Here is an 18,831-nt window from a genome sequence, read left to right on the forward strand (position 1 = left end):
GGAACATCGCGTGGTGTTCTCTGGCTCCCCCGCAGCCACACAGGAGCAGGTCTTTTTTCATGTCTGTATCCCTGGTGCTAGCACAGCTTTTAAAAATCCCTGGGAATCAGAGAGAGGTGCTCTACCAGCTAAAAGGAGGCATGTTCTTCAAGTTCTGGGGCCAGACAGAAATGAGCTGAAGCTAAAAGCCTGGGAGCTGGATGTGAGGAGCAGCCTGAAGCCGTCAGTCACTGAACGCAACCTTTCCTCAACCCATCCGCGGAGTCTCCATTCTTTTGAAAAGGAAGCTAGGCTGTTTTCTAGAGGTGAGGTGCCCGGGTGGGGGAGTGCTGGCTTGACAGCAGAACCTCCTCAGAGGGCACGGCCAGGAATAGGTGGCCCCTTGGGACCCTCTTTAGCCTGAGAAGGTCAGAGGGACTGTTTCATGGGGCCCCCCTCTAACCATCAAGACACCAGTCCACCCCACCCCGGTACCAAGATGCCAGGGAAGGTAGGAATATAGATTTTAATCATTGTGCTGCTGCAGATAACCGGAGTGCAATGAATCCATCCCTTGTGGATTTTGGTGCCACAGTGTAAATGAGGTTTCACACGGAAACACTCTGGGGCTATTGGTGACAGAAGGGCCAGGCCTCTGGTGGGGAGGGGTGGCAGAAGGAGAAGCAGTGAGGAGAGGAGCGGGGAGCAGAGGCTGGGTGGAGTCGGCTCCTTCCCCAGCATCACATTCCCATCGAGGGCCCTGGAGAGGCCCGGGTCCTTCCTGGCCAAGGCTGCCGACAGGGATCCGTCCATGACTTCCCTTCCAACTCAGCTGCCTCTGAGGCCAATTCTTGCTGCAGAGATGAGGTCCAGGGCAGGCTCACCGTTGACCGCCAAATGGGGAAGGGATGTAGGCCAAGGGAGAGAAGAGGCATTTGGGTGTCCCCAACCCTTCTCCATTTTCCATCCTAAGAGCCCCTCAAACTCACTGAGAGCTGGGGAAGGACAGCAGCAGCAGCTCATCCTCTGGAGATGGGGAGAGGTGGGACTCAGAGAGGGGCAGGTAGCGGATACTGCTGTACATTTCTCTGCCTGAGCAGTAAGTGAGGACTCTCCCCCGAGGTCCGCTGAGCTCCAACCAGGGGCTGGAGGTCATTGGGACTTCCTAGAGTTTCCTAGGATGTGGTAGGATTAGGAGGTGGAGGGAGGTCGTTTAAGCCCCAGAGCCTGGCCCCACTGGCAACAGGGAAGTAGCCCAAACTGCTTTGACAAGACCACTCCTCTTGTCAAGAGTCAGGCGATCCGGTCCAGGGCAAAGGCGCCGGGCCCAGGACAGCTAGGAGTCAGAGACACACAGGGCTTCTACCGCGTCACTCAGACCCTGGTTGACGCCCCCCACAGCCAGGAGGCAGTTCTTGACAACGATGCTGGAGCAGGCACAGCGGGGCGTGGGCATGGCTGGGAGCACCTCCCACTTGTTCTTCCCTGGGTGGAACGCCTCTGCCGTCTCCAGGACAGTGGGTTGGTTCCCTGAAAGGGAACCCGAACTTACAAGGGAGTCCAGCCACCCATCCATGCCTTACAGTAACCCCACCTCCCTTGCTCCCTACCCCCGCCAGTAGCTTTGGTCAAACAGCCACTCTGCCCTCCCTACTTTCCATCTTTTCATGTCTTCATGAGTAAGCTTTCTCTCCCCGATCTCCCACTTTTACCAGAAGTTTCTAGACACTGTTACCTCCCTGCCTTGTACGCAAAGCAGCCCACGTGGTCTAGCTCTCACTGTGCTCCTTTTATGAGGCAGTGAGCTGGAGTCTGTCCACGCTGAGTGAACGCTGGCTGCCTGCTGAGTGAAGCCCGCTGCCCATATATATCTCTCTCCCCTGTTGCTGCTGGGGTTCTGCCTCTGGGAGGGAGGGTAATACAGCACGTCCTGAATTCATCGCACTAACATGTGTGATCAAATTGCTTCCTATTCCATGACGGAGCTGGGAATCCAGGGAGACGATGTGGTCAGAGAGGACCAAGGCCAATCCCCGCCACTCTCCTGCCTCTGTCATTCCTGGCCAGGGCCCCCAGGGGTCTGTGCTGAGCACCCGTGTTACATGGTCATCAGTATGTTGCTGATGCTCTCTGGGCCTCCGTGGCCCTTGTGTAAGGGGACAGAAAGACTACATCGGGGCCCACATGCGGACACGTGCAGTCCAGGCTAGGAGAAAGGAGTGTTGTGAATTCTTAGGAATAAAGCAGAGGAGGGCGGAGTGCAAGGAACCAGCTCCTCCTGCTCCCGCAGAGTGCCAACGATCCACCAGGCACCAGAACCACAGTACCAGCCCGAGGCCCCATCCTTACCAAGTCCTCCAGCCACTATGACCCGCCCACTCAGAGAGCCAGCCACAAAGTCTGCTCTGCGCTTCTTGAGGGAGAAGGAGCGTTCCATCTTCAGCCATCCCCCTGCAGGCCATGGGAGAATACAGAGAGAATTAGATGCGACCCCAGCACCCCGAATACACACTGAGTCCCAAACAGCTCTCACCCTAGGCAGTGTCTCCACTCCACCTACACAACGCCTCCAGCTGTTTGAATGACGCTCTCCGTGGCTAACACCCTCTCCCAAGTCTGCTGCGGTGCTAGGAACTACGATCCCCTACAACAAACTACCTGCTCTACCTCTGATCTCAACAGGCTCTAAGCTGGGAAAAAAGCTAAGGAGAGGCAGTGAGCATAGGGGTCAGGATCCTTCTGATTCTCTATGATGATTCCCGTGGCCCTGCCTGGATGTTGTAAGAAGAGACAATGGGTGGAAAAGGCTTTGATAGAAACAAAGCCAACCCACCAAAGGGAGCTCAGTACAGATGAAAGACTTTGGTCTAAGAGAATCCCTGAATGGAAAGGGATGTTAAGACGTCTGAAAGGCTCACCCAGCTGGGTAAGTGGCCCTGGGAGTGCGGGTGGGAGAGAGGTATGGTGGGGGGTGGAGGGGTCAGCCAGAGGCAGATGGCACCCAGCTCACCCTGTTCCATGTCAAACATGTCCATTGTCCGGAGGAACTTGGGCTGCCGGTAGAGCCGGCCCTGCCGCAGGCCTCCCAGGCTGTACAAGCGGTCGTCCAGGGTCACGAAGCTGGAGAAGGCCCGTTTACAGGGAATGTTGGGGAACTTGGTCCAGGAGCGAGTCTCAATGTCAAAGACCTCGAAGGCGTTGACTGCATACTTGGACTGTCGTCCTCCTGGAGACCAGAGCGGGGGGGGGGGGGGGGGGGCAGAGGAGTAAGTCCCTGAGGACTGGCCTGGGCTTTCCTTTCTGCCTGTTACCTAGTCATAGAGGAGCTCCCTGAGGGACAGGGCCGCATGCTTGCCCCCTAGGGACAAGGAGATGCTCAACACACAGCACTGCTTCCGGTGGGAACTGACCGGAGGGAGGGAAGGAAGGACTGATGTGGGACAGACAGCCCGTCCTTACCCAGCACATAGATCTTGGAGCCTCTAAGGAAGGAGGTGGCCGCGTATCGCGGGGTGGGCATGGGTGCTAGCGACACCCACATGTCCTTGAGCATGTCATAGTGTTGAAGGTGGTTGTGCGGACGAAGGTCCAGGCCCATCCCGCCTGCCGCGTACACTCGGTAATCTAAGGAGAAAGGCCACATGCAACCCCTGGCTCAGCTCACAGGCACCATGAGCTGTGCTCATCGCCTATCACAGCCAGGCTCTGGTAACTCCCTGAACACCAGCAATGAAGCCAGGCCCCGGTTCCCACCCACTGCTCTGGCAGAATGACACACACACACACACACACACACACACACACACACACACACAGTAGGTTGAGGCAACACTGAAAAGGTCGTGCTGTAGTTGAGCCTGGGTCTTCTTGAAGCCATGTCAGGCCTGCATGCCTTAGCTACCTTGTGTCCAGCCATTAGCTAAGCCTGGAACACCAGGCCTCACGTAGGAGCAGCCTGCGGTGGAGTCTAGACCTGGACAATCCTCTACAGGACTGGTCCCCTCCATTCTCCTTCCCGGGCAGCCAGAGGGGCTGGGAAGAGGAGGGACGTGGCCCTGATACCCCCCAGAAGTGGCCTGGCCCAGGCGCTCTGAGACTGGAACTCTCTGCACCTAGCAGGAGCCTTTGGAAACGAGGTCAGCCCTGCTGCCACTGGCCTTGTGGGACAGTGGACTGCCCATGGGGTCTGCAGAGCCATTGTACTACCCCCTCCCCTCCCCACTATCCTCCTGGGAACTGGGAAGCTAGGGGGCTCCAGGAGGCACTGTACGGAATGGGCTGGGGCTAGGGGTGTATGAGGGCGAGGCTCAGAGGAGAGAAACCTAGCCCCTTCAAGAAGCTGCCGGGCAGTGAGCTGAACGCTCTCCCTCATGCTGTACGGCTCTGGGCTGCAGGTGCCTTTTCCAGGCGCTTCTCTGCCGGAGAGGATGTGCAAGGCACCCATGGGTCCCTGGGCCTCGCCCCAGTCCCTCCTGCAGCCTGTCAGGGGCACAGTCCCCCCACAGGGCTATTTCCCTGGAGCCCACTCCCACCTCTCAGTAGTCAGTCCTCACCACCTCTGGCTCTCAGAGGCCTTTGTTCTTCAAGAGTACTTCAGGGGTGAGTACTATTTCCTTCTACTTTCTAATCTTACTGGGGGGGGGGGGGGGGAACCAACCAAACCAAACAAAAACCCCAACCCTAGCCTGAGGCTAGGACAGTGGTTCTCAACCTTCCTAATGCCGCGACCCTTTAATACAGTTCCTCGTGTTGTGGTGACCCCCAGCCATAAAATTATTTTCGTTGCTACTTCATAACTGTAATGTTGCTACTGTTATGAATCGTCATGTAAATATCTGATATGCAGGATGTATTTTCATTGTGACAAATTGAACATAATTAAAGCATAGTGATTGATCACAAAAACAATATGTAATTATATATGTGTTTTCCGATGGTCTCAGGCGACCCCTGTGAAAGGGTCGTTCGACCCCCAAAGGGGTCGCGACCCACAGGTTGAGAACCGCTGGGCTAGGAGCTGGAGCCTGCTAATGAATTTACCTTATATAAGCTCCACCTCCCCCAGCCCTGTGCCGCCCGAAACACACCTGCAGTTGAGAATCCTCCAGTCCCCTCCACTCATTCCTTCACACTCACCTGGGGTCCCTGAACACCCAGGATGGTCTGAGAGCACCTGCTCAGTGCTTGCACGACACCTGCATCGCTCTAGGCACCGCACGTTACTGAAATAATCTTTGTCTATTTCTTCCAATAGATTGTAGGTCCTTGAGAATTCGTTAATCTGTGACCCCAGCATCAGGTACAATGCCTGGCATGCAGGCATATAAATGCTTACTAAATTAACTGATGAACCCATTCAGTGCCACAGTTAAGAGCATAGACTCCATCATCACTTACTGTGCAAGCTTGACAAGTTTTGTTAACCTCTCTGGGCCTCCCATTGCTTCTCTCTAAAATGAGGATAATAATCGCACTGGCCTCATCAGACTGATCAGAGGATCAAAGATGTTAATATATATAAAACACCTATGGTAAGGATTCGATAAATGTTCGTTCTTAATCTTTTAGCACCATATATTGAGGCCTGGGGATAAGGATGGGCCTCTATGCCTTCCATCTTCTTACTGGGAGTTCGTGGAGGCTCCACTGTGCCCTGAAGGATTCTGGGCTAGAGTTTCTCTCTGGTCACCTTCATTGGTCAGACCTGGGTTCCTGAAGGCAGAGACCAGACCTACATCTTTCTCTCCCCGCTGGGACCTAGACCTGTGGCAGGGACAGAGCGGGTGCTCGGGCGATACTGGTGCCTACGCTACAGTAGACCCCGCAGGCAGCTGGATGATTTTGCCAGAGAGGGAGGGAAGCTTGCATCCCATTACGTCTGTCTGGATTTGGACTATCCTAATTCCTACTGGGCCATTTCCCATGAAACTCTTTATGTTTTAACAAGAGGAACTCTTGGAGCTCCCTCTGTGTTCTGGGCTGTTCCAAGCCAGAAGCGAAGGGAAGTAGGAGCTTGGAGAAAATGAAATGAGAATCATACAAGCACATGGTCAGCGCACCCATGCCCCGAGAACTCAAGGTGGGTAAGATGCTGCAGGAGCACGACCCTTACCCGTATATCAGAGATCAGGAGACGGAGGGAGAGCCTGAGGGTGGGGAGAGGGCCCTGCAATCAGGCCCCAAAGCCCCCCCCAGTGGAACCTGGTGTTGGGGCAATGATGGTGTGAACACCCCCAGGACCTCAAATATGTGTCTGGAGGTGGTGGCAGGTGCAAGGCAGTTTCAGGGGATGGTGTTGTGGATGGTCGGCTGGAGCGTGGGGCTGAGAGAAGGGATGTGCAGAGCTATTGCACTACCCCCCTCCCTCCCCTCCCCTCCCCTCCCCTCCCCTCTGGCCCAGCCTGCCAGTTCTTTGGGAGAAGCCAGGTGGAGTGGAGATGGGGCATCATGTGGGATAACTAGACCCTTCACTCACCGAGTCTCAGTTTTGACATCTGCATAATACAGCCACTGGGTGTCTAGTTTTAGTGCCTACTGTAAGGATCACACGGGATCAGGAATGTGACAGCGCTGCTCCCACCCCTTTCCCTCCCTGTGGTCTCCCCATCCCTTCTCTTCGCCCACCCTTGGCCCCTGCCCCACTTGCCTTTGGCCGTGACAGAAATGCCCATGGCGGCCTCGCGCAGCACGCTCCTCTTCTTCCACTTGCCCTCGTCGATGTGGTACATCTCCACCACCTTCAGGGGCAGCTGGTTGGTGCCCACCCCCCCAATCACCATGATCCTCTTCCCCAGGGCGATGACGGCCATCCCGGCCCGGGCTGTGGGCAGCGGGGGCAGGGCCGTCCACTGGTCGGCCTCGGGGGAGTAGACCTCAAAGCAGTCCCTGGGGACGCCATTGTCGTCACAGCCCCCGATGGCATAGACCTGCCCCCCAGTCTCCAGCAGGGAGCAGTAGACGCGGCGGCTGGGCAGTGGCGCCAGGCGCTTCCACTGGAAGTCCTTGACGTTGGGCACCTCCATGGCAGCCCCGCGGGCCGCTCCCGCCGCACCCCCAGCCGCGGAACGCCAGGGTCCGGACGAAGGTGCGAATCCGGGGTTAGGAGGGAAGGTGGGGGGTGGGGGGGGCGAAGGCGCCGGCTACTCCGCGTCCCTTCTCCCCGCCCCCATCCCACTCCCTTGCGCCGGTGTCCGCCCGACCCCCGCCAGGGTCCCGACGCCGGCGAGCGCTTCACCGTCCCTCAACACTCAGCATCCCGTGCGTCCACGCTGGGCCCTGGGGGAGGAACGCGGCGAGTCAAGGACGGTCGTGCCACGGGCCCTCGCCTCCGGTTGCCGGCGACGGCGGGGCCGCGGGGCGGGCTCCCAGCCATTCACCAACTTTAAAGGGAGGTCGCCGCGGCCCAGAGCGCCACCCCGTGGCGGCATCACGCCCTGTAACTCTTTGTCCTCCACCCCTCCGTGCCGGCTGATTGGAAACCTGCGGGGTCGCGAGGGCGCAGGGGCGCGGAGAGCGCGGGGGACGCGGGGCGTGCCGGGTGGAGTGGGGCGGGGCTTTCTCGGGTTCGGGGTGCCTGGCTGCCTCCCCGTAAGCAAAGGGTTAACACCTTTCGGTATTCATGCCCCCACCACTACCCCTCTCCCCCTCCCCGCCGTCTCCCGCCCCCGCGCCACTTACCCAGCCTGGCGGAGCCGCGCGGCGCGAGGCGCAAACAGCGCATCACCGAGAGCCGAGAGCCCCCGCCCGGCGGCGCTGGGAGCTGGGGACGGGCGCTCCGTCCTTCCCGAGTTCGCACCCCGCTGTCAGGCAGGCAGAGGAGGAGAATAAATGAACAGCAGGAAGGAGAAGGGCCGCCGCGGGGGAGGAGGCCGGCCGGCTCCCCGCACTCCCACCCGCAGCCGCCGCCACACCTGTGCGGGAACCCGCGTGCGCCCCGCGGCGGAGCAGCTGTGACCTCTTTACATAAGCCCTGGCAGCGCCGGCCGCGGGGGAGGAAAGGGGCCCAGCGGAGGCGCTGGTCTTGTCTACAGGATCGGGAATGGCGGGACGCTAGACCCAAGGGCCCAGATGACGGGGCCCAGACTCCCCCCAGTGCGGGGGTGGGCGGTTTGTATGTGTTTGTTTTGGATGAGGAGGCGGAGAGTCCAATTACCCAGTTTATCTACAGTACACAGACCCAATTCGCGACAGGCTGGCTCCAGAGCCAGCTTTGCTTTGGGGGAGCTATTATCAAATAGTTTAACCTAATGGAAACAAGTGATGTGGGTGTGACCTACGCAGAGCTGACACAGGTGCATCCAAGTAACGTATCCACCATGCAGAATTTACACATCACCCCCCTCCCCCGCAAATAGAGATACCCACGGAGGAACTGACAAATGCACGGATATGTGCACACATCTAGAGACACCGCCCTAGATACACTCATAGGCTCTCTCTCCCCACCCCCTTGGGAAGGGGAAACACGGTTATCCAATCTTGGCCCTCAGCACCAACCCACAGGGCTTGCCAAATATTCCTTTGAAACCACTCTCTAATAGCTTTTTCAGGACAGTTGTCCCCAGGAACAAAGCTGCCCATGACAACAGTGGCCACCTGGTCTGATGGACTGCAGGGCCCATGGGGTGCTCATCCGACTTGAATGCAGCCAAGTCTTCAAACACTGAGGCTTGGGAGTCTGACAGACCCGTGTTTGAATTCTGGCTCTGAAATTATTTAATGACTCTGAGCCTCAGTGTCCTTCTATTATTTTAATTCGCCTTTTTATTTTGAGATAAATTATAGATTCACATTCAGGTGTAAGAAATAACACCCCTTTACTCAGTTTCCCTCCATGGTAACATCTTGCAAAACTTATTGTGCAACATCACAGCCAGGGTATGGAAATGGATCCGTGAAGACACAGGACATTTCCATCACCACAGGGATTCTGCATGTTGCCTTCTTATGGCCACACCTACCTCTCTCCCATCCCCTGGCCACCACTAATCTGTTTCCCATAATTTTGTCATTTCAATAATGTTATATAAATAGAATTGTACAGCATGTAACCTTTCTGGATTTGCTTTTCCTCCCCCAGCAGAATTCTATGGAGATTCATTCAAGCTGTTGCCTGTTCCAATAGTTCATTCCTTTTTATTTCTGAGTAGCATCCCATGGTATGGATACATCCTTGTAAGGTTTTGTGAAGATGAAATGAGATAATATTGGTAAAGTGTTCAGTTCATTCAGCTTCCGAGACAAAGCAAGGGCCTGGTACATTGTATTAAAATCATTATTACTACAACTGCACTCAACAGAACCAATAAAAGGAAACCTGAGGACAAGCCCAAACATCCCCGCCCCTTACTTAGAAATGACTTCCTGGAGAAACAGGTCACACTCCCAACAGGCCCACCTTAACATCTTGAGTCCTTGGCTTAGAAATTCCACTGTGTTTTAGTTTGCATTCTCTGTACTTACAGCGTAAGCATCTCTAGAACCTCCATGTAGGAAAGTTGTATTCTGTTTTCTCTATTCATTAAGAAATCATAAATTAGCCCTAGCTAGTTTGGCTCAGTGGATAGAGCATCAGCCTACGGACTGTAGGGTCCCAGGTTCGATTCTGCTCAAGGACACATGCCGGGGTTGTGGGCTCGATCCCCAGTAGGGGGCGTGCAGGAGGCAGCCAATCAATGATTCTCTCTCATCATTGATGTTTCTATCTCTCTCTCCCTCTACCTTTGTCTCTGAAATCAATAAAACTATTTTTTTAAAACTCATAAATTACAAAAGAATGTGAATTAATAAAGTTTCACAGGAAACACCTAACATTTCTCTTTTTCCTAGGGATCACCATCTGCCCAGAGGAACAGAGAACAAAGCCTCAGCCCTCAGCTTGAACTGTGTTCACAAAATCAGGAAGATTGAAAGTCATAGGCCTTCCTCAGAGACCTGGTTTCGATCCTTCTTTGGCCTCTTTTGCCCACAGAGCCCCCTCTCAGAGCAGCGAGGCAAGGCTTCATGTCCCTCCCCGGCGGGGCAGCTTCCTGAGCAACTACATGGGGTGCCATACTACTTTATTTTGCATAGCTCATTGCGTTAAACTAAGCCCTTGCACATCCATTTTCTCATCATCATAAAACAACCCTGGGAAAGGTTGCCAGAGCAGGTATCCGTATCCACTTTTTACAGACCAGGAACCTGAGACTTAGTGAAATGACATAACTGACTTATGACCATGTGAGCTGTTCAGGGTGCATCTAGTTTGTGACTTCCATATCCAATGGTCTTCCACTTTATCACAATTAAATCCCAAATGAAAGCATTGCACACGATTAAGGGCATCACGCTTTCTCCCTCTCACCTGGCTTTTTGTCCAATGACAGTGAAGGAAGGAGCCCAACGTGTTCCCATCGACGTACTGTTACTGCTGGGCAGCCCAGCCGGGAAAGGACTGGATTAGGCCCCAGAATAGGCCCCTTTCAAATCCAATGCTTATGTCCCACAGCACCACCCTCTATGACAGTGGTTCTCAACCTTCTGGCCCTTTAAATACAGTTCCTCATGTTGCGACCCCACCATAAAATTATTTTCGTGGCTACTTCATCACTGTAATGTGTTAGGTCGGAGAGAGCCCAGGATCAGATACATGCAGACATGTGATGAGACAATGGACTTTCCCTGGGGTTTCTCACAGATCAATGTGCCAGACACAGATACCGGCTTCTTCTCCCTGAATCCACATACCCCCACACAGATATGGACTTCTTCTGAATACCCCCGCCCATCCCCTGCGGCAAAGAATTCCTCAGCTCATGTCCCCGCCCCTCACCCAACTGCAGTATAAAAAAAGCACCCCCCTCCCTGTTGGTGTGAATCCACGTGCCCTGTCCTGGGGGTACGTGGGTCTCCCGGGGACGCAGAATAAACCTTTTCCTTTCCTTTCTTTTCTGATTCACTGGACTCTATTTCTTGCGCCGCCTCCTGAGCCACCTAACCTAACATAATGTTGCTACTGTTTTGAATCATCATGTAAATATCTGATATGCAGGATGGTCTTAGGCATCCTGTGAAAGGGTTGTTCGACCACCAAAGGGGTCGCGGCCCACAGGTTGAGAACCGCTGCTCTATGACGACCATGGATTTAGGGACTCAGATCCTTGGGAAATATTAAGAACAGGATGCCTTCTAGGCTGTGTTAACTGCTTGTTCTGGAAGTCTGGCTTCTCTCCATCTTCCCCACACCTTCCCCCATGGCTCTTCCTCCCGCCAGGTGCCAGGTGACGTCCTTTAGTCTTTACATTGAGTGCACTTTGAGGAAGCCTGTAACCTAGCAACCATCACTTAAGATTCCCTGCATCACCTGGTCTCCATGCCTCGACTGCTTGCAGCAAACTGGGGCTTTAAGTAGTGCCAAGCAGAGGCGGGGATCCAGTGACCCACCACCCCATTCTAGGGTGTAACCGCTTTTCCTGTGAGGAGTTTCTTCCTCGTGTTAAACCCACATCCTTTCTGCTCTGAGACCTTGCGTTGCATTGGGCCTGGGTTTCTCTCTCCTCTTAAAGAGTGTTTGACTTTTTGCCTTGGTTACACTGGGAGGGGAGGGAAGTGGGGAAGGAGTGTTTGTGAGTCTCTAGAGATAAAGCCTTTGGTACCTTGGAGTCTTTATTGTTGTGATGCTAATGAATCAAACTTGCTGAGTGTGGCCTGGAAGGGTGCATGTTTGAGCCCATCAGGGCCCAATCGGGAATTAACCAATGAATGCATAAATGAGTGGAACAACAAATTTATTTTTCTCTCTCCATTCCTCTCTCACTAAAAAATCAATTTGAAAAAATCTTGTTGAGGGGTGCTCAGCCTCAGAAAAAGTCACATCTGGGTTGTTTTTGTTTGTTTTTTAAAATATATTTTTATTGATTTCAGAGAGGAAGGGGAGGGAATGATAGAAACATCAATGCTGAGTGAGAATCATTGATCGGCTGCCTCCTGCATTCCCCCTACTGGGGATGGAGCCCCCAACCTGAGCATGTGCCCTGACCTGAATTGAACTGTGATCTCTTGGTTCATAGGTCGATGCCCAACCATCCAGCCACACCGGCTGGCCACATCTGGGGTTTAATCAGGTTTAACATGCAATAAAATGCATACTTTGGCTCATTGAGTATTATATTCAGCAGGGGCCTGACTTCCCTGACCTCTGGTAGGTTTGGGGGAAGCTGAGGGTGGAGGGAAGAGAGAGGGCAGTTTCTTCACCGAAAACCAGGCAGATTCCCATGGCAAACCATGGCTGGAGTCACTCTCTATGTGCAGGGCTTGAAGGGACTGGTGAAGTCCCCAGTGTAGGCACAGTGGGGATGGGGTGGGGAAAGGAGTTATTTGGCTCCTGCACAGCTCCTTCTGCCTCCTCAGAAACACTGACCTACCATCCTGTCAGTGGGCACCACCAGAATACCCCTGTGGGGTACCACGCTGCCTGGCAGAACCCACCTGGAGCTCCCAACGCTGGGGTCCCCTCCTCTCTGTCATTCCCTCTCTGCAGTGCCCCACAGATCCCAGGGGAGTGGGGAAGTTGTGTGGACTCCGGAATCAGGGAGACTGGGCTTGACTCCTGGCCTGGCCACCCCCTAACTGTGTGACCGTGAATAAGTCACTATCCCCTGCATCTCAGCTCCTCGTCTGTGGACAAGGAAGAAGGAAACCTACTTTCTGGAGTTGTGGGAGGAATGAGACTCTGAGCACAGTTCCTGGGCAGACACCAGGTACTCTGCCCAGGTCTTCTTTCCTTCGAACTGCTGACTGTCTGTATTCAGGCCCGTGTGCCCGAACAGCAGGTGCCAATGTCACAAGGCAGGCACCTCACCAGGGCCCACCCCCTCCCCGTGGCAGGCATTTCTGGAGCCTCTGAGTTGGACAGAATATTTTTTCCTCCTAGAGAAAAATCTTTTCCTCTGCAGCTTGACGACATTCTAATCTGGAGGGCGGCTGGTGCCCTTCCTTAGATAATCGCCTCCTACTCCCCGCCAGAAGCTCGGCTGGGTTCCGGGGGTGGGAAGTGAGATGACTCACCCAGTGGGACTCAGGATCAAAGGGAGGGGAAATTCCCCCCAACCTGGGAGAGTCCCTTCAAGCCTCCCCCGGCCCCATCCCAACCTCAGCCCAGAAGAAGGATTTAGGGATCCAGGAGACTTGATTGGAGATGGCGTGGCGCAGGTGCCAGCAGCCAGAACCATAATCTGCAATTGTTCACATGACACTGGGGTGAGCTATTCACGTGGGGTCCTTTGAAATGGCCTCAGACATTGGGGGTCCCCCTGCGGACCACATAGCCTGGAGGAGAGTTGAGTTGGCCACGTGTCTTCAACTACCTGCCTGCTCCCTCCTCCTCCTCCTAGTTTTATGCCGGGAGAGACTTAATGGGTATCAGAAGAGGAATGCATCTGTCCGCTTGCGAGCAACTTCCTGCCTACTTTGGTAGAATTGGGACACTGGAAAGTGGATCTCGGGGTATGGGATGGTGGGGTGGGGGGCAAAGCCATCTTGGTTGTCAGATTCAGGAGTTGCATGATTTAGGGAAGCAAGAGTTCAGAGGGTCGGTTAGTGTTTCTGAGGAGGGGGAAGGAGCTGCCACGGGATGTAAACAACCCCTCTGCTCTTGAGTGTAGGAGATGGTCATGCCAGCAGGAAGGGGCGCGCCCTCTAAATGGCCTTGGCTAGGACTTCCCTGTGTTTATTGAGGAAGCTGTAAAAGGAAATGGGACTTAGAATAAAGCCTGAGGATCTGGGTTATAAACAAGGAAGAATTTCCTGCCCAGGAGCGCCAGGAAATTCAAACACCAGCAGGAGGTGAGGTGAGAGGCCATGGGGCCATCTCCCCTGGGAGATCCTGGGAATCGGGAAGGCGCAGGACCGAGTCAGGAGACCTCTGTTCCAGCCCACGCTTCGTCCTCCCTGGCCTCTGCACCTCTGGGCGAGTCGCATCCATTCTTATGTCTGCAACATTAGAAGACAAAGAAGACAGCCAGCTGAGGTCTCTCCCAGCTGGCGTATTCTTCCTCCCAGGGGCATACAGGGCAGGACGCCCTAAAGAAAGAATCCTTTAGCCATAGTAACAAAGCAGCAGATTCCAGAATGGGCGTCCTCACATTTTTCCGGGTGGTACAAACGCACAGAGGTCTGACCCCACCTGCTGGCGTAGGCACTGCCCAAGGTCCAGTGACCGGAAGGCACTTCCCTGGGGGCCTTCGCCTGCCCCAGTGGCTGCCACCACCTGCATTTCCCCCCAGTCAGCCAGGGCAGGGGCCCTGTGACAGCTGCAGGTGGTGCCTCTGGCTGGCACCATGCAGACCTTGGGCGCCCACCTGGAAACCTAATCACACTTTCTACTGGGTCCCCGCATCTCTGGGTGCGTGTTGCCTTCCCACAGAACAGGAGGCAGAGGACCCCAGGGCTCAAGTTGTCCCCATTCTGGCCCTTCCTCCAAAAGCAAAAATGTGTCCATGTGTCCCAGGTCACCAGGCTGGGGCGATCCTCCACCCCTTCTAATGGAAGGGATAGCAAAGCCTGGGGTGGGGGCGGCGGGGGGGCAGCTCTGCAGAGAAGCAGAGGCCAGAGGCCAGGGAAGGCAGCAGCTGACCAGGCAAACATGGCTTTTTAAGTGCCCATTAGTAAGTTAATATCGCCGCTTCCCGAGTCAGCAGCATCCTCCATTCTTCTTAATTAAAAAGAGCTCACGTCCTGGCAGAGCTGAGAGAGGCCCCGAATGATTTACACACTGGCCGGCTGCTGCAGCTGGGAGATCGGCACCGAAGATTGATTGGCAGATGGGCCAGCCTGCCCGTCATGGATGGCGTGTGCCTGAGCTGGGGGTGGGGGAGGTAAAGGGGGGCCAGCTCTCCCGACGGCAGACTCAGAATGGGGGCAGCCCTGGAGGGAGGCACTGGGCCCACAGAGCTCTTCAGGCCCAGTGCTAAGGCCTCTCTCCCACCAAAGCCTGAACAAGAGGCTCCCTGCTTACCTCCTGCTGGGCTCCCTCATCCCAGCAACACTGGCTCATGGGGGGGGGGGGCCGGAAGCTCCGGCTGTGAGGCTGTCTCATCTCGCCCTGGAGGGAAAGGGGCCCCTCCCCACAGGCTCCCCTCATTTCCCGGGATGTTGGGATGTTGCTCGCCTGATAAATAACACTCACTGGGCTTCTGTTTGATCCCTCGCTTACTGTAGGGGGGGGGGGGGTTTCTCATGGCCAACTCTCCTTCTGGGCCCCCTGCTGGTGCACAGTCTTGTCTGAACCAGATGTCGGTGGGATCCAAGGCTCTGGCCTTTTTACAGGATGGGAAAGGGGGTTGGGGCCCACAAGTTTGACTGGTGTGAGATGATCCTCAGCCCAGGCCTGTATGGAACAGGAAGTGAGGGCAGACGCCCTTAGAGGTCCCAGCCCTCCTCCGCCTCTCCCTTCTCCCCAGGCCGGGGCAGTGTCTCAGGAAGCAGCCTTGTTCTTCACCCTCAGAGCCCAGTGTCCTCCTCGGGTGCCAGAGAGGCAGGTCCCGCTGACCCTCCAGCCTGAAAGAGGTGCCTGTCCACCGTGGGCAGGACCTCGACAGCCATAGGGAGTGGCTTTCACTGGCACTGTCTCCCCTCATCCCCTTCTCCTCTGGTGCTTCGCATCACTCACACGTGCATGAGCACACACAGACACACACGCACACAAGGGACCAGACAGGGGCACATTGAAGGGAGGGGTGGGGACTGCAGAGCAGCAGCACCCAGTGCCCTGCTTGCACCCTCCCCTCCCCCAGGAGGCCGTGATCTGCCTCAGCAGCAAAGGTGCTGTCTGGTGTGGTGACCTGTGTTCTCTGTGCTAGAGACAGAGGAGGGGGAGATATGATGGGCTGGCTGCAAGAGGCTGCGTGTCTGTTAAGAATAGATGTAAGAGAGCCCAGGGAAGGGGAGAACAGGCCACGCCTTCGGTGAAACCGAGGGCCTGTGTCTTCATGAGCAGGCTCCCAGAGTGGCAGGTGCACAACGGGAGGGGACCTGCACCTCAGGCGGGTGTGCACCGGGAGGGACCTGCACGTCAGGCGGGTGTAGAACGGGAAAGAACCTGCACCTCAGGCAGGTGTGCACCGGGAGGGGATCTGCACGTCAGGCGGGTGCGCACCCGGAGGGGACCTGCACCTCAGGCGGGTGTGCACCGGGAGGGACCTGCACCTCAGGCGGGTGTGCACCAGGAGGTGATCTATACCTCAGACGGGTGTGCACCCGGAGGCGATCTATACCTCAGGCAGGTGCACACCAGGAGGGGACCAGCACCTCAGGTGGGTGCACACCCGGAGGGGACCTGCATCTCAGGCGGGTGTGCACCCAGAGGCAACCTGCTCCCCAGGCGGGTATGCACCCGGAGGCGATCTATACCTCAGGCGGGTGTGCCCTGGGAGGGGACCTGCACCTCAGGCGGGTGTGCACCCCGAGGGGACCTGCACCTCAGGCGGGTGTGCACCGGGAGGGACCTGCACCTCAGGCGAGTGTGCACAGGGGATGGGGGGGGTGGGGGTGGGGACCTGCACCTCAGGCAGGTGCACACCCGGAGGGGACCTGCACCTCAGGCGGGTGCACACCAGGAGGGACCTGCACCTCAGGTGGGTATGCATCCGGAAGTGATCTATACCTCAGGCGGGTGTGCACCCAGAGGCAACTTGCTCCCCAGGCGGGTATGCACCCGGAGGCGATCTATACCTCAGGCGGGTGTGCCCTGGGAGGGGACCTGCACCTCAGGCGGGTGTGCACCCCGAGGGGACCTGCACGTCAGGCGGGTGCGCACCGGAGGGGACCTGCACCTCAGGTGGGTGCGCACCAGGAGGGACCTGCACCTCAGGCGGGTGTGCACCGGGAGGGACCTGCACCTCAGGCGGGTGTGCACAGGGGGTGGGGGGGGTGGGGGTGGGGACCTGCACCTCAGGCGGGTGTGCACCGGGAGGGACCTGCACCTCAGGCGGGTGTGCACCGGGAGGGACCTGCACCTCAGGCGGGTGCGCACCCGGAGGGGACCTGCACCTCAGGCGGGTGTGCACCGGGAGGGACCTGCACCTCAGGCGGGTGTGCACCCGGAGGGACCTGCACCTCAGGCGGGTATGCACCGGGAGGGACCTGCACCTCAGGCAGTTGCACACGGGGGGTGGGGGGGTGGGGTGGTGACCTGCACCTCAGGCGGGTGCGCACCCGGAGGGGACCTGCACCTCAGGCGGGTGTGCACCCGGAGGGGACCTGCACCTCAGGCGGGTGTGCACCCGGAGGGGACCTGCACCTCAGGCAGTTGCACACGGGGGGTGGGGGGGGTGGGGTGGTGACCTGCACCTCAGGCGGGTGCGCACCCGGAGGGGACCTGCACCTCAGGCAGTTGCACACGGGGGGTGGGGGGGGTGGGGTGGTGACCTGCACCTCAGGCGGGTGCGCACCCGGAGGGGACCTGCACCTCAGGCGGGTGTGCACCCGGAGGGGACCTGCACCTCAGGCGGGTGCGCACCCGGAGGGGACCTGCACCTCAGGCGGGTGCGCACCCGGAGGGGACCTGCACCTCAGGCAGTTGCACACGGGGGGTGGGGGGGGTGGGGTGGTGACCTGCACCTCAGGCGGGTGCGCACCCGGAGGGGACCTGCACCTCAGGCGGGTGTGCACCCGGAGGGGACCTGCACCTCAGGCGGGTGTGCACCCGGAGGCGATCTATACCTCAGGCAGGTGCACACTGGGAGGGGACCAGCACCTCAGGTGGGTGTGCACCGGGAGGGACCTGCACTCTCTTCCCAATTTAGAGAGCAGCAGGGTACGCTCCTCTAGCCTGTCGCCAGGAGAATGTGGCTGCCTGCTTAGTGCCCAGCAGCTATCAGTCCTTCCCAGGACATCACCAGGCAGGAAGTAGAATGAGACATCTAGTCACGCCCTGACCTAGTGGCTGGCACCCCTGCAGGGACCTCCACCAGGGATCCTGTGTGTCCTTTTGTCCTCGGCAGTCCTGGCCCCAAAAGTGCCGTTTGCTTCCTTGGATGACACCCCTCCCTGAGGTCCCAGGAGTTATGTTCTGAGAGGTTCCTTGGTACAGACACCCCCAAATCACAGGTGAAAGCCTCTGGTAACAGCCTGGGTCAGGGGTTTGCAAAGGGTGACATGAGGCCAATGCCAGCCTGTGATGCTTTTGGACAGCCTGTGATCTAAGAACAGTTTTTACATTTTTAAATGGTTGGGGGCAGGGAGAATCCAAAGGAAAATATTTTATGACGTGTGAAAATGATGTAAATTTCACATTTCAGTGTCTATAAATATTGAAACACGGCCATGCTCATGCATTCACGTCTGTGGCTGCTTTCCCGTTACAGTGGCGGAGTGGAGTAGTTGCAACAGAGTGTATGGCCCTCAAAGTGTAAAATATTCACTATCTGGCCCTTTGCAGAAAATGTTCACCCTCCCCCATCTTAGGCTTTTTTTTTTTAAGGGAAAGGACCACCTTTTAAAAAAAAATTTTTTTCTTTTTATTGATTTTTTTACAGAGAAGAAGGGAGAGGGATAGAGAGTTAGAAACATCAATGAGAGAGAAACATCAGCTGCCTCCTGCACACCCCCTAATGGGGATGTGCTCACAACCAAGGTACATGCCCTTGACCGGAATTGAACCTGACCCTTCAGTCATCAGGCCCACACTCTTTTTCTCAACAACCTGCTTCTCACTTACAGCAACAGCTTGGGACAATGGAAGGAGAATAACACTTGTTGGGCACCTATTGTTTTCTGTTTATCACATAATCTTTACAGCAATCTTGACAGGAACAAGCATTCACAGCTGTTTACCCTATGAAGACAGAGACTCAGAGAAATTAGAAAACTCAC

The 18,831-nt window shown here is 56.2% G+C and overlaps 1 protein-coding gene across 1 annotated transcript; it reads right to left on the reverse strand.

Annotated features, from left to right (window-relative positions):
• Positions 1-486: 486 nt before the first annotated feature.
• KLHDC8A (kelch domain containing 8A) lies at positions 487-8,086 on the reverse strand. Its single transcript, XM_059673455.1, has 7 exons — positions 7,890-8,086; positions 7,657-7,778; positions 6,626-7,254; positions 3,439-3,603; positions 2,990-3,205; positions 2,329-2,430; positions 487-1,509 (listed from the first exon to the last, which is right to left on the reverse strand). Exons 3-7 carry the CDS (start codon positions 6,999-7,001, stop codon positions 1,316-1,318), a joined length of 1,053 nt encoding a protein of 350 aa, XP_059529438.1. The 5' UTR covers positions 7,002-7,254; positions 7,657-7,778; positions 7,890-8,086; the 3' UTR covers positions 487-1,315.
• Positions 8,087-18,831: the final 10,745 nt, after the last annotated feature.

Source organism: Myotis daubentonii, chromosome 18 (assembly GCF_963259705.1).
Source record: "Myotis daubentonii chromosome 18, mMyoDau2.1, whole genome shotgun sequence".
NCBI lineage: Eukaryota > Metazoa > Chordata > Mammalia > Chiroptera > Vespertilionidae > Myotis > Myotis daubentonii.